The sequence below is a fragment of the Lissotriton helveticus genome, chromosome 1_1 (assembly GCF_964261635.1).
Source record: "Lissotriton helveticus chromosome 1_1, aLisHel1.1, whole genome shotgun sequence".
NCBI lineage: Eukaryota > Metazoa > Chordata > Amphibia > Caudata > Salamandridae > Lissotriton > Lissotriton helveticus.
In genome coordinates this window covers 1,911,880,046-1,911,895,526 of record NC_136057.1, presented here as the reverse complement: position 1 = coordinate 1,911,895,526, position 15,481 = coordinate 1,911,880,046, and the positions used below count along the sequence as shown (strand labels likewise).

At 48.2% G+C, this 15,481-nt stretch overlaps 1 protein-coding gene across 1 annotated transcript in view; it reads right to left on the bottom strand.

The window, feature by feature from the left end:
* Positions 1-690, bottom strand: part of NMNAT2 (nicotinamide nucleotide adenylyltransferase 2) — a 298,030-nt gene extending 297,340 nt beyond the window's left edge. Inside the window, exon 1 of the mRNA XM_078643152.1 lies at positions 553-690. Coding sequence (XP_078499278.1) covers positions 553-634 — 82 coding nt within the window. The 5' untranslated portion in view covers positions 635-690. The remainder of the gene's footprint in view (positions 1-552) is intronic.
* Positions 691-15,481: the final 14,791 nt, after the last annotated feature.

Sequence of the window (15,481 nt, the reverse complement as noted above, 5' to 3'; positions counted from 1 at the left end):
GGGGGCAGTTTACATGACCTGATGCACTGTCTCCTATGAGGGAAGGAAGGGGTCGGTAAACCCCACTGCGATGCTACCTGAGCGAGTGTTGAGAGCCTGGGCGCCCCGCTGTGCTGGTACGGGGTGGGATGCAGACAGCCCGTACCCTCTGTTGTGACGGATGCTCTACATGTTCCTGTGTGGTACAAGAGGGGGGGGGTGGCTAGTAAGGCCTGAGGGGGTTCGGGCAGCTTCGGCGCTGGTACCTGCGTGGGATGCGAGGCGCCTAGAAGCCCTGCTGTATGTATCACTGAGCAGAGTCGGGATGCCCTGTTGCGATGGACCCCGGATGGAGCGCGGGGGCCCGTACCCTCCTCTGGCACAGCCCCTGCGCCGGAACGGGCGCAGGGAGGCCCTGGACCCGGCTGCGCTGGTACCCGAGCTGGGCGGGATGCAGCCCCTCCTCCTCCTCCAGGGCCTGGGATGCAGCCATCCTCCCGGCAACCTGCTGCCCACTGGCGCTGACTGTGCCGCGGGGTCTGGGGGCCCAGGGCGGGGGCGGCGCGGACTCACCGAACATCTGGATGTGGCCCTTGGTGATGGGGTTGAAGCTCCCGCAGGCCAGCAGGATAACGTGGGTCCTGTGCTCGCTCATGGCGCCGGCTCCTCTCTCCCGACTGTCTGCAGAGGAGGCAGGAGGGGCTGGAGGCGCAGAGCTCCCTCCCCGCCCTCCACAGCCCTCCCACTGCCTGCTGGAGCCGCTGGAGAGGCGCTGAGCCCTGCCCGCTCCGGGAGCGTCTCTCGGCCGGTGCGGGGCAAGGACGGGCGGCATCTGGCGCCGGAGAACCACACGCACAGGCAGCGCAGGGCGACGGCAGCGCCAAGGCAGGGAATAACAACCAGTGGAAGAGCAAAGGTAGCTCACAGGCAGGGAATAACAACCAGTGGAAGAGCAAAGGTAGCTCACAGGCAGGAAATAACAACCAGTGGAAGAGAAAAGGTAGCTCACAGGCAGGGAATAACAACCAGTGGAAGAGCAAAGGCAGCTCACAGGCAGGGAATAACAACCAGTGGAAGAGCAAAGGTAGCTCACAGGCAGGAAATAACAACCAGTGGAAGAGAAAAGGTAGCTCACAGGCAGGGAATAACAACCAGTGGAAGAGCAAAGGCAGCTCACAGGCAGGGAATAACAACCAGTGGAAGAGCAAAGGTAGCTCACAGGCAGGAAATAACAACCAGTGGAAGAGCAAAGGTAGCTCACAGGCAGGGAATAACAACCAGTGGAAGAGAAAAGGCAGCTCACAGGCAGGGAATAACAACCTGCGGAAGAGCAAAGGCAGCTCACAGGCAGGGAATAACAACCTGCGGAAGAGCAAAGGCTGCTCACAGGCAGGGAATAACAACCAGTGGAAGAGCAAAGGTAGCACACAGGCAGGAAATAACAACCAGTGGAAGAGAAAAGGCAGCTCACAGGCAGGGAATAACAACCTGCGGAAGAGCAAAGGCTGCTCACAGGCAGGGAATAACAACCAGTGGAAGAGCAAAGGTAGCTCACAGGCAGGAAATAACAACCAGTGGAAGAGAAAAGGCAGCTCACAGGCAGGGAATAACAACCTGCGGAAGAGCAAAGGCTGCTCACAGGCAGGGAATAACAACCAGTGGAAGAGCAAAGGTAGCTCACAGGCAGGAAATAACAACCAGTGGAAGAGAAAAGGCAGCTCACAGGCAGGGAATAACAACCTGCGGAAGAGCAAAGGCTGCTCACAGGCAGGGAATAACAACCAGTGGAAGAGAAAAGGCAGCTCACAGGCAGGGAATAACAACCTGCGGAAGAGCAAAGGCAGCTCACAGGCAGGGAATAACAACCTGCGGAAGAGCAAAGGCTGCTCACAGGCAGGGAATAACAACCAGTGGAAGAGAAAAGGCAGCTCACAGGCAGGGAATAACAACCTGCGGAAGAGCAAAGGTAGCTCACAGGCAGGGAATAACAACCTGCGGAAGAGCAAAGGTAGCTCACAGGCAGGGAATAACAACCAGTGGAAGAGAAAAGGCAGCTCACAGGCAGGGAATAACAACCTGCGGAAGAGCAAAGGTAGCTCACAGGCAGGGAATAACAACCAGTGCAGAGCAAAGGCAGCTCAAAGGCAGGGAATAACAACCAGTGCAGAGCAAAGGCAACTCACAGGCAGGGAATAACAACCAGTGCAGAGCAAAGGCAACTCACAGGCAGGGAATAACAACCAGTGCAGAGCAAAGGCAGCTCACAGGCAGGAAATAACAACCAGTGGAAGAGCAAAGGCAGCTCACAGGCAGGGAATAACAACCAGTGCAGAGCAAAGGCAGCTCACAGGCAGGCAATAACAACCAGTGAAGAGCAAAGGCAGCTCACACCCTGGCCTATCAGCAACTCACACACAGTGTACAGCAAGAGCAACTCATATACAGTACAGAGCAAGAGGAGCTTACACCTTGTTAATAACAACCAGTACAGAGCAAGAACAGCTCAAACCTAGCAAATAATAACCAATGAAGAGCAAGGGCAGCTCACAGTGCAGAGTAAACGAAGCTCAAACCTAGTGAATAACAAAAACAACAAGTGCAAGCAAGATGAACACACACCCAGTGAATAACAACCAGTGCAGAGCAAAGATAGCTCACACCCCACCCACAACTCACACCCAGTGTAGAGCAAGAGCGACTCATACACACTGCAAAGCAAGGGCAATCACACCTAATGAATAAGAACCAGTGAAGAGCAAGCATTTATTCATTAAGTATAATAGGGTTACCTAGTGACCCTCAGAACCTAGGTTTCTGAAATCAAAGGTAAGGTAGGTTCTGTCAGGAGTTAGATAATTACTTTAACAGCATTTATAAATAAAAAGAAAAAAGGTAAACACACCTAGATTGATGTAATCAGTATCAATTGTATCCGTAATTTAATTCATTTTTCTGGTGTACAATTAGAGTTATATCTTTGTCAGGCTTTCACAAAAAACAATGTTTTTTTTTTTTTTTTTTAAAGGGCAGCACAAACAATAAACTAATCAGTGATAGGTGATCTAGAAATGACAAAGTGCTTTGGGTGAATAACATATATACAGTGCTGTACAAAATGTACATAAAAAGTTCATTCAGTAGACATCAATCCCGATTTCATTCAATCTCCAATCCATACATGGTTCTGCTATTACATAGAGTGTAGAGAATGGGGAAGGATTGCATAGGCACACCGACGTTTTGACCCAAGAAAGTGCGTGATTCAATTGAAGTCACGTCGGGTCTTCTTCAGGAAGAGGTAGGGCAGCCTACAAGAGAAATTAGCCATAAATAAGGTGTGTTACATAGTATGAAAGGATTGACCAGTGGTTGTGAAAACCTACCAGTAGTAGTAACAATCAAAGATCTGATAAGTGCTTCGATTGGTCGATCTGCCAGGGGTTGGATTCTGTGGAATTATTGATAGGGCAGAATTCAAGGAACTGCGTGGAATTTTAAAAGAATAAAAGGTGGACCAGACCGAAGTGCTGGATGATTACCTAGTTAGGAAAAAACTACGTTATTGCAGAACCATCAGGGGTAGGTTGAGTCCGATTCTGAATGCAGGAATGTAGATGAGTCACATCCACTGCCTTGTGAATCAAGGGGCTGTGGTGGGAAAGAGGTAGCAAGGTATGAACCTCTTGAAATAACTGTTAAAGATGGACAGAAGTCTCAGAAAAGGTGACTTATGTGGGCTTCTCACTTAATTGGCTGACAGTGAATACGTCCAGGCGCCATGAGGCATGCACGTCATGCTTGTGAGGAGCAAGGGCAGCTCACACACCCTGCAGAGCAAGGGCCATCACACCTAGTGAATAACCATTGCGATCAAGAGCAACTCACAGTACAGAGCAAGATGAGCTCACACCTAGTTAATAACATTCAGTACAGAGAAAGGAGAGTTCACAGCCCATCAACAACTCACACCCAGTTAAGAGAAAGATAACTCTGAACCAGCACAGAGCAAGAAGAGCTGACACCTGGTGAATAACAACCAGTGAAGAGCAGGGACAGCTCACACCAAGCAAATAACTACTGGTGCAGAGCAAGGATAATTGACAGCCAGTGACTCTCAACACCTGGAGAGCAGGGATAGTTCACATCCAGTGAATAACAAGCAATCAGTAGAGAACAAAGACAGCTCACATCAAGCGAAGAAAAGCTAGTGCAGAGCAAGGACAACTCACCCCCAGTGCAGGGCAAGGACAGTTCGCACGTACTGAACAAACAGTGCAGCACAAGGACAGCTCACACCCAGCGTAGAGCAAGGGCAGCTCACAGCCAGTGAATTACAACCAGTGAAGAACAGCTCACACCCAATGAATAACAACCTTAGGGTGCAACCTGCCTACCTGTTAACTCTAGTAAGCCCCACACAGTGGGATTGCTGAGAGGTGGTCGCAAGTCATGTCCCCTTTCTCCACCACTCCGCAAACGCAGCTCCTGGTGCACTCTTGGTTGGGGGATGAAGTTCCCTTGCCTCTTGAGGGTCACTGGGGGCCGCCAACTAGCCCTTACTGGAGGTAACAGGTGGGCTACTTGGCCCCTAAGGACCCTCAGCATCGAAGGGGACTTCATCCCCCAACCAAGAGCATGCCAGGAGGCGTGTTTGCAGTGTAATGGAGAAAGGGGGTGGGGCCTCTGGCAAGTTGCCAGCTTCCCTTTATTTAACATTTTATGACCGGGCTGTGTGGCCCCCTTCCTTTGTCCATTTTGGGCCCCAGGGATCCAATCCCTGGGGTCCTGAGCCATTAAAAAAATGTAAATAAAAAGGGGGGGGTGCCTTCAAGGCCGATTTTAGCCCTGGAGACCCTATCCTCCAGGGCCCGGCTATTCTGTTTAAAAACATGTTCTTTTAAGGGCGCAGAACCCACTCCCAGGCCATTTTCGGCCCGTGGACCCCATTCTCAGGGCTTGGCCTCTCGGGGACAGTGGGGGGAGCCCCAAGGCCCTGCAGTCCCCGCCGGCTCCCCGCCTCCTGTGCGAGCCGGCATTGCTTTTGGGCAGAGGGAGCTGCTAGCATGCAGCTCTCTCTGCCCAAAAACATTTCTGCTTAGCTTCTTGGAAGCAAGAACATTTTTCATGATCTCTCTTCCATGAAGCAAAGCAGAGTTTGCTATGGCATAACAGGAGCAGTGCTCCCACCATGCCACAGCAACCTGCAATGTCCCGGGGGTGGGCGCCCCGGGACATTGCTGGAGCTGGCTCTGGAGGGTGGCGGTCCCCAGGGCCGGGGGTCTGAAGTGGACCCCCGCATTTACATGATTTGTGCCCTGGGGAGGTGGCGGTCCGTGGGGCTACATGGGGGGGATAGGAGCCCCCCATGCCTTTTATTAAAAATACAGCCCCGGGGAGGGGGCGGTCCCTAGGCTGGGGGGGCAGCCTGGCCCCAGCATTTATTGACTATAGCCCCAGGGAGGTGGCAGTCCCCGGGGCTACGTGGGAGGCAGAAGCCCCCCATGCATTTTCTTTTAAAAGCCCCAGTAGGTGGCGCTCCCCAGGGCTGCAGGGGGTGCCCCGGGTGCCCCCCGCATTTCATGAACATAGCCCCAGGGAGGTGTTGGCGCCCTGCATGTATTTTGATGATTGCCCCAGGGAGCTGGCCCACCCAGTGGCTTAAAAAAAACAAAGCACTTCATTTAAAAAACTATTCGGCGGGATTTGCGGACCCAACGCAATTCCTGCCAAAAAATAAAAAATAAAATGCTTTTTTTGGCCCAGGGGTCCCTGTGGGACCCCCTGAGCAGGCCTAGGGGGTAAGGGTGTTTCTACCCTGCCCCCTTTTCTTGTTTGTAATCCTATTTTACTTTTTTTCCTGTGTCTCGGTTCAACCGAGTTACATGATGGCTGCCAAGACCTCCTGGTTGGAACTGTTGGCAGCCAATCAGAATGCTTCATTTAGATATATGGATATCTAAGAAATGTTTAAATTTCTCAGCAACTACTGAACAGATTTACACAATTTACCAAAGAGTGCTTTCTGGACCAAGAGCTGCCTTTTTGCCAAATTTGGTGTAATTCCTTTCAGCAGTTCGGGCTTTTGCCGTGTCTAAAGCTTCCCATGGAAGTTAACATGGAGAAAACATGTTTTGGGACCCCTTCTTTTCTCAGCCCCCGCTTTACAAATCACCCCGAAACTTTTAAGACAGGAGCTGGTCTGACCACCCCATTAGTTTTGAAAATTTTGCAAAGATTCGTCAAACGGCGCCAAAGATATTGGCAAAAGTAAAAACGCTTTTTGAATAGAAACAAGGTCTTAAGTATAACTGCCAACTAGTAAACTCCAGAAGGTGATATATATATATATACATATATTACCATATTACCTACTGGTGGTCGCCAGTACATCGTTACAGTTAGGATGAAGTTTCCATAGGAAGAGGGTTTTTTCATTTGCCAATAACTTTGAAGTCGCTTGACGAATTTTCAAAAATAGTTCGCCGTTCACTTCAGCTACTGTCTTGAAAATTGGCTGTTTTACTGGAATAAATATTATGGTTTGAAATTGCATCCTGTGCTGCATTGGAGCCTCTTTTTTAAAAAGTGCCGAAGTTCTCCGCGGCGCGGGACGCGCCTTGCTGTTGGTGTACTGAGGGACTGCATTGGTGGAGAAGTGTGGCTCAGGGGTTAGAGGCAGCAGACCTGGAAGCTGAGATCAGTCCTGGACCAGGGTTCAATTCCCCGCCTCGGCGGGTCTTGGGCTAAAAATTCCACGGACTCGATAATTCTCGCCCCGGTGCCCCCTCGACTCACGGGTTCACACTCTGCGACTCTGGGCAATAGCTTGCTTAATCTCCACAACGGCCCCTTGCGGCGGGATGCCTGACTTTCACCTTGTGGATACCCTGCTATCTCACAGGGGAATACCAGGAAGGGTTCCCTAAGCAAGCGCCGGGAAACCCACTGCGGGTAGCTGTGCGCTATATAAGCTCAACTACATTTACATTTACAAGCCCCATAATCTATCCCTGCATCCACTCCCAGGAGGGAGGAGGAGGAGCCTAGCAGCACTTTAAATAGTGCTGAATTTCTCCGCGGCGCAGGACATGCCTTGCTGTTGGTGTACTGAGGGACTGCAAGCCCCATAATCTATCCCTGAAACACTCCCAGGAGGGGGGAGGAGGAGGAGCCTGGCAGCGTTTTAAAAAGCGCCAAAGTCCTCTGCGTCATGGGACGTGAGTGGGCCAAGAGCGGGCCCGTCCTAGCTAGTCATCACCAGGAAGAGTCAGGGCAGAGTCACCCCAATTCTTGTTGCACTTCGAGCTCAACAAACTGGGTAAGACCCCCCGGAGCAAACCAAATGACTAGCCATTTGTAACTCTTCCCTGCTGCAGTGCCCGGACTGCTAAACTGTTAATCTCACAGCAGCATCAGTCGAGGTTGGTTTATGTTTATGCAATGCAGAGTCCAAGCTGAACTTCTTTACTAGCTACCACTGTTTAACCACCGACAAGGTTTCCTGTGACTAATTTTTTGCTAGTGATGGCTGTATGAGTTTCTTTTTAGTATAACTATTTGTGACCCTTCTTGTTACTTGTGGTCTGTCACTGGTTTTCCAGGAATAATTCTATTCAACTTCTGTCCCATTCATTATTCTCCCATGCTTGGTCTATTCCAGGGTAAGGGTCAAGCATTGTTTTGTTGGTGGGAATAATGGGTAAGCACTATTGTGTGACAAAACACCTCAGAGTGCCTCTATGTTCCCCAATGCCTCCATCCTCAATTGATAGGATGCTCCAGGGAGCTATTGGGGTGGTTACCTCTGAAATTGAGTTAACAGAGTGTCGCCTGTCTCCAACTCCTGACATCTTTTGCCCAGAGCCGGAGTCACCCTCTGCAATACCTTTAATTCCTCTACCCTCCTCTAGCCTCTTAGAATCCTTGCCTGGGTCGAATGAGTCTTCTCTCTCTTAACCCCGAGATTTACCAGCCTAGAGAGCCACACGTAAAAGAGGACCTAATTCCAACACATCTAAGAAGGGCAAGTGTAAAGTTGGTTCTGAGATAGGGGCTAAAAGGAAGAAGCATCTTGAGCCTGAGGTGGGGGCTAAAAGGAAGAAGAATGCTGAGCCCGCTTTCGGGGATAGCATCCTATCTAGTACTAGGGTTGTGTCTGTAGGCCCTCCTAGCCCCACAGTGGATTCTGACTGTCCACAGTGGGCCAGAAGCCTGATTGTGGGACTGCAGTCACAATTGAGAGTTATTATAAAGGAAGAGCTGGTCCAGTTACTCAACCATTTAGGCCCAGGGTCCTTGTCTGTCCATACTAGGCAAACCAACACTATAGTACCTACCAACCATGCCCCAGGGGAGAAAAAAGATGGCAGTACACAGACAGACAGGGGAGCCTAAATCCCTGCAGACAAGCATGTCCCCCCAGGGAGGCATTCTTACATTCGTCTGCGGGCCCCAGCAAAACAGCTGCTCGTAGTACCGTGCCTGCTGGAACCACTGTGCCCCAGATACCCAGGCCAGACGTTAATCAGAATCAAGTCAGGAGGCTCTCTAGTGCTCCTAGGTCTTTCAATACCCTGGAAGGGACACATAACTCTTCCCCCCGAATACAGGATCCAACAGCAAAAAAGTCTTTACAACTGGACTCTAGGATTGATAGGTCTGCAGCGGACTGCTTGGTGGCTATTGAGAATGGCCTTGAAGAGGCGACCCTCCCGACTATTGCCTTACCCCCAGCCTCACTCCCATATGTAGTCATATTGACCGGTGTACCTGGGATTAAAGTGGGACAGAAGTAGACCCAGTGGGATCTAAGGAAAAAGTGTCTTTTCTGGTTGGCTAAATTCAGGCATTTTTCTTATGACCGAGCAGGTGAGATCCTTATGGTCCGTAGAGTTGGCTGGTTGGGCACATGTCCAAAGTCTTTACAAGGGGACTGTATTGTTATTAATTTTAGCAATCTTGAGACCGTCAATTTTTTGGCAGATAACAACCTCAATCCCCAATCCCCATTTACAGTGGTTAGGGCCTATATTTTGGACTATTTCTATTCCCACAGTCGTAGCCACGACCGGACCACTAACCCCTGTGCCCCAGCTAACTGGTCTCTGAATCAATCTATAGTGGATCCATATCCCAGACCCCTTCTGTATAACATCCCAGTGGCAAATAGATTTGGGGCCCTTGAGGAGGTGGACTTGTGTGGGAAGGTGAATTTACACTATGTAATGGGTCCCAGGATTTAGGTAGTGATCCAAGGGGGTTCAAGACAGGGCGCTTGATGCTGGTTAAGGGGGGTAACCAGGGGGAAGTCCCAGGAGATCCACAAACAAATCACCAGCAGGGAAACCCACCGCTAGCAGTGCATGATTCCACATTTTCTGGTTCAATCAGTAGTGGCCCTTCTAGTATGGCTGTGGAATTAGTCCCCTCTGCCCAACAGGAGATCACCACTAGTCCGCTCTCTACTAGCCAACATGTTCCTTGTGGAAATCTTAACTCTGACCATAAGCTGAGAATTTTATCTTGGAACATCGCTGGAATTAACTCTAAACTGTTCTGCCCAGATTGGGAGTCCTTTGTAGCCAGCCATGATGTGTGTATGTTTCAAGAAACCTGGACCAGAGACAACCTCTTGAGGACGGGGTATTCAACTTTCAATGCCCCCTGCTATAAAGGGGGAAAGAGGCAGGCCCTCAGGGGGTCCAAGCACACGGGTTGCCTTACATCTGGATTGTACAGCGGCCCAGCTGAACACCTCGTCTAACGACATCCAGTCGACATCCAGACCTTAGCTTTTATAAACCTCTGTTCTCGCCCTCTAAGTGTCTGTCAGGATTCACAGACTCTTGAACTCCTTCATTGTTTCTGTCCCTCCGAACATAAGGTTGACCATTGGGGGGACGTTAATTGTCAATATAAGCCCCTTGTTGCCCCTATCGAAGTTTTTTCTAGTGATGAGGATCGGCTCTGGCTTATCCCCACTCCTCAAATCCAAACTATAAAGGCCTGGACACCATTAGCACTTCAGATGAACACAGTGACTCTAACCCATTCTCTGAGTCAGACAGACCAGGAAGGACAACCTATATTAGGCCTGGTTAATCATCCCTGTTGGACTATATCATGGTTGAAACTAGATCATGGCAGTGGGTTGCGGATTTCTCTGTTTCGTCAAGACAAGACAGTGACCATAATGCTCTCCTATTGGAACTTCTGCTCCCAGAATTTAATAACCCCACGGTTAACCATGCCATAGTAGCTAGCAATCTAACTGTTGCTAACAACAGAAGGAGAATTAGATGGGGGTCATTTATACAGTCATCTGACAAGGTGGCTGCACTTTTTGCCCTAACTGGAAAGCACTGACCGGAACTGGGGGGGATGTTTGGGGCTATGGACTCCCCCCAAACCCTATAAAGAATTGAGGCACTGCATTTAGAACTAACATCTAGCCTGACTAATATGTTCAATCCCCTGACACACTCTAAAACCATGAAGGGCACTAAACAAACTTGGTATAATGATTCCTGCCGCAATGCTAAGAAAGCCCTCCTCAATGCAATCAGGGGCGATAACAGGCTCTTAATCAAACAAAAGAGAGCTTTCTACCGTGTCTCCATAAACCAAGCAAAGAAGTCATGGGAGCTAGATAGATGGGAGGCCATTAGAGTTGCCCTCTCCAACAGAGATATGAGGCTGTTCTGGTCCTTAGTAAGGTCCGACAACAACTGAGGCCAGTCAGCCCTTCAGCCCAATATTGCCGCGCCAGCTTGGAAATCTCACTTTCAAGCATTATATTTCACGGAGGTAGGTCACGACCTCTCTGCTGACGGCCCTTTGGTTACCATGGGGACAGTTCCCCAGGATGAGCAAGGGATTTCTCTAGTGGAGGTCCACACTGCAATTAGGAAGCTTCCTCTTGGTAAAGCACCAGGCTTAGATAAGATCTCAGGTGATTTATTAAGGGCAGAACCAGGGATTTGTGGACCCAATCTTTGGGCAATTTTTAATGCCATTCTGAGAGAAATGGCGATCTTGGATACCTGGATGGGGGCTGAAATCTACCCCATCTACAAAAAGGGCTCTCCCCTCTTACCAATCAATTGCAGGCCGATCAGTTTGATCGATGTCTCACAGAAACTGTTTGCAAGGATCCTCCTCGATAGCCTGCATGATTGGATAGAGGAGAGAGAAATGCTTAGTCCTTATCAAGCCGGTTTCAAGAAAAATACCTTCACCATTGACCAAGTTCTAAGGTTACAATTACTACACTAGAAGATGGTATCAATAGGGGGTGGCAGCCTCTATGTGATATTCGTAGACCTGAAAATGGCCTTTGACTTGGTTCCAAGATACAAACTGTGGGAGGTTTTGCAACAACAGGGAATTCCTCCCTATCTCTTGACATTTATCATGAGACTGCACTCGGATAATTATGCACAAGTAAGGTATGGGAAATCAGGGGAATTAACCCCTTATTTTCCCGTAACCAGAGGTGTAAGGCAGGGATGTGTGCTTGCCCCAACCCTTTCTGTCTCTTCATCAATGCTCTGATAGTCCATCTTAATGAGGCACTTGACAATGATGCCCCCAAGCTGGCACACAGCAAGGTGCCGGCCTTGATGTTTGCGAACGATACCGTGCTCCTTTCCAAGTCTCCTATGGGCACTCAAAGTCCTTGATAGCTTCGTAACATTCCGTACAGGAAGAGGTTTAGAGATCAACACACTCAAAACCTCACGTCCCAGCCCCTCTTTAAATGGCACCATGTTAGAGAGGGTCTCTGTCCTTGATTATCTTGGTGAAAAGTTTGAGTGTGGCCCTCAAATTGCTAAAGCAAGCCTTAAACTGGCTCAGATGGTGGGGGGTATATTAAAAACCTACAGGAACTCCTACTGTAAACTGGCTGCCTCTGTCGCAGAAATTTGCAAAGTCCAAGCCAGGAGAGCAGTCCTCCATGGGGCTGAGATATGGGGTCACCGCTCCGCTGGCGGCAGGTCAAAAACCGAGAATAACTTTATCAGACAGTTGCTGGGTCTCCCATCCTGTACCTCTCTCACCCCACTATGAATAGATCTTGGCATTAGAAACCATAGTAGAGGAGCTCAGTCTTCGTCCTCTAACTTATTGGCGGAGACGGTGGGCGACTCCAGAGCTTGTTAATTTTCAGTCAGAACTTAAGGAGATTTTGGGCCTCCCGAAGGTGGCTAACCTGCCGTGGCTTTCCTGTATAAGGGACCTGTGTTATAAGTTAAGCTTCCCAAACTTATGGACCCACCCAGAGTCTGTGTTTCCGGCCATTCCACACTTAGAACTAGTCAGAGCCTATAGATCGCACAAGCTTGATGAACTGCAGGTGAATGCTCAACTTGTACATCTAATGGTTGCTTTCTTAAATATTAAAGCTGACTATCTTTTTGAGAACTTTATGGATGCTATCCAACCGATTTTCGCAAGGAAACTCTATTTTCAGTTTAGAATGGGGGTACTGCCACTCCGTGCATTTACCAACAAATGGCCGAACTCTATCTCTCTGGTGTGCCCCACTTGTGACTGCACAGAGGAGACTGATGTACGTTTTCTTTTTTTGTCCCGGGTTGGATAGTCCCACTCTTTAAAAACATGGGGTGTAGGCAGTACGTGGAGGCATATAGAATATTGCGAACAGATGTCCATCCACCCATTGTTTTAGCTGTTTTCCGTTTTCTGAACTCCATGTGGTACAAAAGAGGGACATGGACAAATGTAGTAGCTTAAATATAAGCTTTCTTTCACCTCCCCCATGTCACATTCTAACTAATTTTTAACAATTGTATTTTCTTAATTCACTTTTAATTACTTATAACATTCCCACAATCCACTGTCCAATACTCTAGAAGAACTCAATAAAGGCAATGTCAATTGATTGGTAGTATTTTTGGAATGTTGATTAATTGCATTTCTAAGAGTACCATCTTTTTATATTATGATGGGATCTCACTGACAATTTTAAATTTAGTTTTGTTTTTATCATACTGTTATGTATTGCTTTTTTATTTACGTGTGGCGTTGTCTGTATTGGTCACTTTTTAAGGTATATATTGTCCGAAATAAAGTTTGTTGGAATGGAATGGTTTTCGAATTGTTGGCATTGGAATTCAATGCGCCCTCTTGTTCGGGGGCACCATGGATGCTAACTCCAAAAAGGAGGATTGAATGAATCTACTTCTGTGGAGCCCCGTGCTGTTCTCAACAATCACATGTAGGATTTCTGCGGCCAGTGCATTGGAAGGCGCTCAAGGCTGCAGGTGAAGCTTGCTGTTGTAATTGATGCAATTAGGAGACAGGCTGGCAACATTCAAGCTGCATTGATAGGATTACCAACACCACCAATTGACTTTCTGGTATTTTGCAGCCAGTTTGTGAGAACGGAAGTAATTGCTACACCGAAGATTGTTTGTTCATTCAGCGCTGCCATAGGAGGAATATTATGCAATGCCCAACAATGGTTAGTGACAGTTGAGGAGAACAGTTGTTTACATTTTCTATGAGGTATGGGGCACATACAACTGTGAACTATGTTGTGTTTAACTGATACCCTTGATTTGTGTTTCACTTGGAAGAAGAGGGGCAACAGAGAAAAACAAACAGTTGAAACCCTGAATAACATGGCAGGCGGCTATAGTGATGGAGCCATTTTGTATGGAAACGGCTCGCTTATGACCGTTGCCCACTACCATCTCAGTATAGTTTGCTCTAATATAATTCTGTGTAGGCCTGCACAATACGAACTAGCTGTAAAGTAAGACTCAATAATTTTCTTTCTGGGTCTGACTGTATCTTGCTCAAAGGCAGAGCTTACCTATTGGCTTTGGCATACTCTAATGCCATCTTGCATACTAATTCGGGCTCTTTGCGGGAATAGTGGCCTATGCTTAAGCGACTCCATTTTCTAAGCTGTCGCCATCTTCTAAGCTTTTCTGGGTGAGGAGTCATGTTTTACTTCTCACTTGTTTTCCGCACTTTGTATGCTGGTAGGAACCGGTTCTTGTCGGAGGAATGTGCCCGCTCTGCCTCGGAGTCATAACAAACACCTAGCTAGCTGATGCTGTGGCCTTGGCACGGAGTGGTACGGAATCTGTTGGGAACAGGGGGCGAGGCTTGCTAGAAGCTTCGACCAACGTTTCCACTTGTACTAAAGAGGGTGTTCGGGTCTCGACCACTGGTAGTCCATCACGTTGCAGACGTGCAGCTGTAACAGTGGAGCAGAGAATCCTGATTCGGCTGGAGAAACGGGCTCCCCTCTGGTGAAGTGGAAGCGGTATGTGTAGAAACTTGGGGGCATATTATGAAGACAGGCGATAAAATTATCGCAGTTTTGGCGGCAGAAAACTGCCGCTAAAACGGCGATAATGAGCTTGATAATATGCTCTATGGAATTCCAATTGAAGCCCATGTTAGATGTGAAGGACATCTAACATGGGCTTCAATTGGAATTCCATAGAGCATATTATCAAGCCCATTATCACCGTTTTAGCTGCAGTTTTTTGCCGCTAAAACGGCGATAATTTAATCGCCTATCTTGATAATATGCCCCTAGGTGAGGTGTTCCACTAACTCTTATTTCCTAACGGTTCTTATCTAACTATCGTCTCCTATTTTCAGGTTATATACTGATTTACATATAAGTTCTGTATATGTACATACTAATTGCATTTAGTAATTGCTTAGGGATTGATGTGAGGAAGGCCTATAGTGACATAGTAGAACTTTCTTTCTTTTGTCCTTCTATCATTATGTAATAAAGAAACCCCAGAGTATATCACTATTTGTCTGTGTTCCTTGGGATGGGAGGTCAGGGCCCATCTGCCCCAAATGCTGTAGCATCGGAAGGATGGTAAGTTTCCCTTCCTGCAGTTAGTTGTAGAATGTTGGATGTCCCCACTCTCATCCAGGGAAGCCAAAACTGATAAGTAATCCACCCGAGGCATTGTTAGGATGAGCTTGAAGTGTTTAGTCAGTTCCACCAGGGTGGGCTTTGTTTCACATTGTTTTGCATTGTTGTTACCATGTGGCCCTTGGTATTGTGTTGTGTTTTCATACCCTGGGGTACGTTGTTACCTTGTGGCCCTTTGTTTCTTGCGTTGTTTTGCCGAGTGGTGTTGTTTTCCCGGGTTGTTGTCATCACTGGTATTGATTCTTGCGTTGTTGTTGCTGTTTGCAAGCTCCCCGGCTAATGCCATATATGTGTAGATAATCATTAGTATTATTACTTTCTTGGGTAAGTATTGTGAAGTGTTATATCCTTTTGGGTCCCGAGAGGGGATAAGGTAAGTATGCCCTGGTGATTGGCAGAATTATCAGGTCATTACAGCGCCACAGTTAGAAAATTTGCGAAGATCAGTTAATTTGGATTTGTGCGCACCCATGTACTGTGAATAGTGATCTGAGACAATTTGTGTTAGAACTGGGACCATTAGCGTGGGGTCTCCCTTCCACTTTTCGCTGTTGCCTTCCGTGTTTT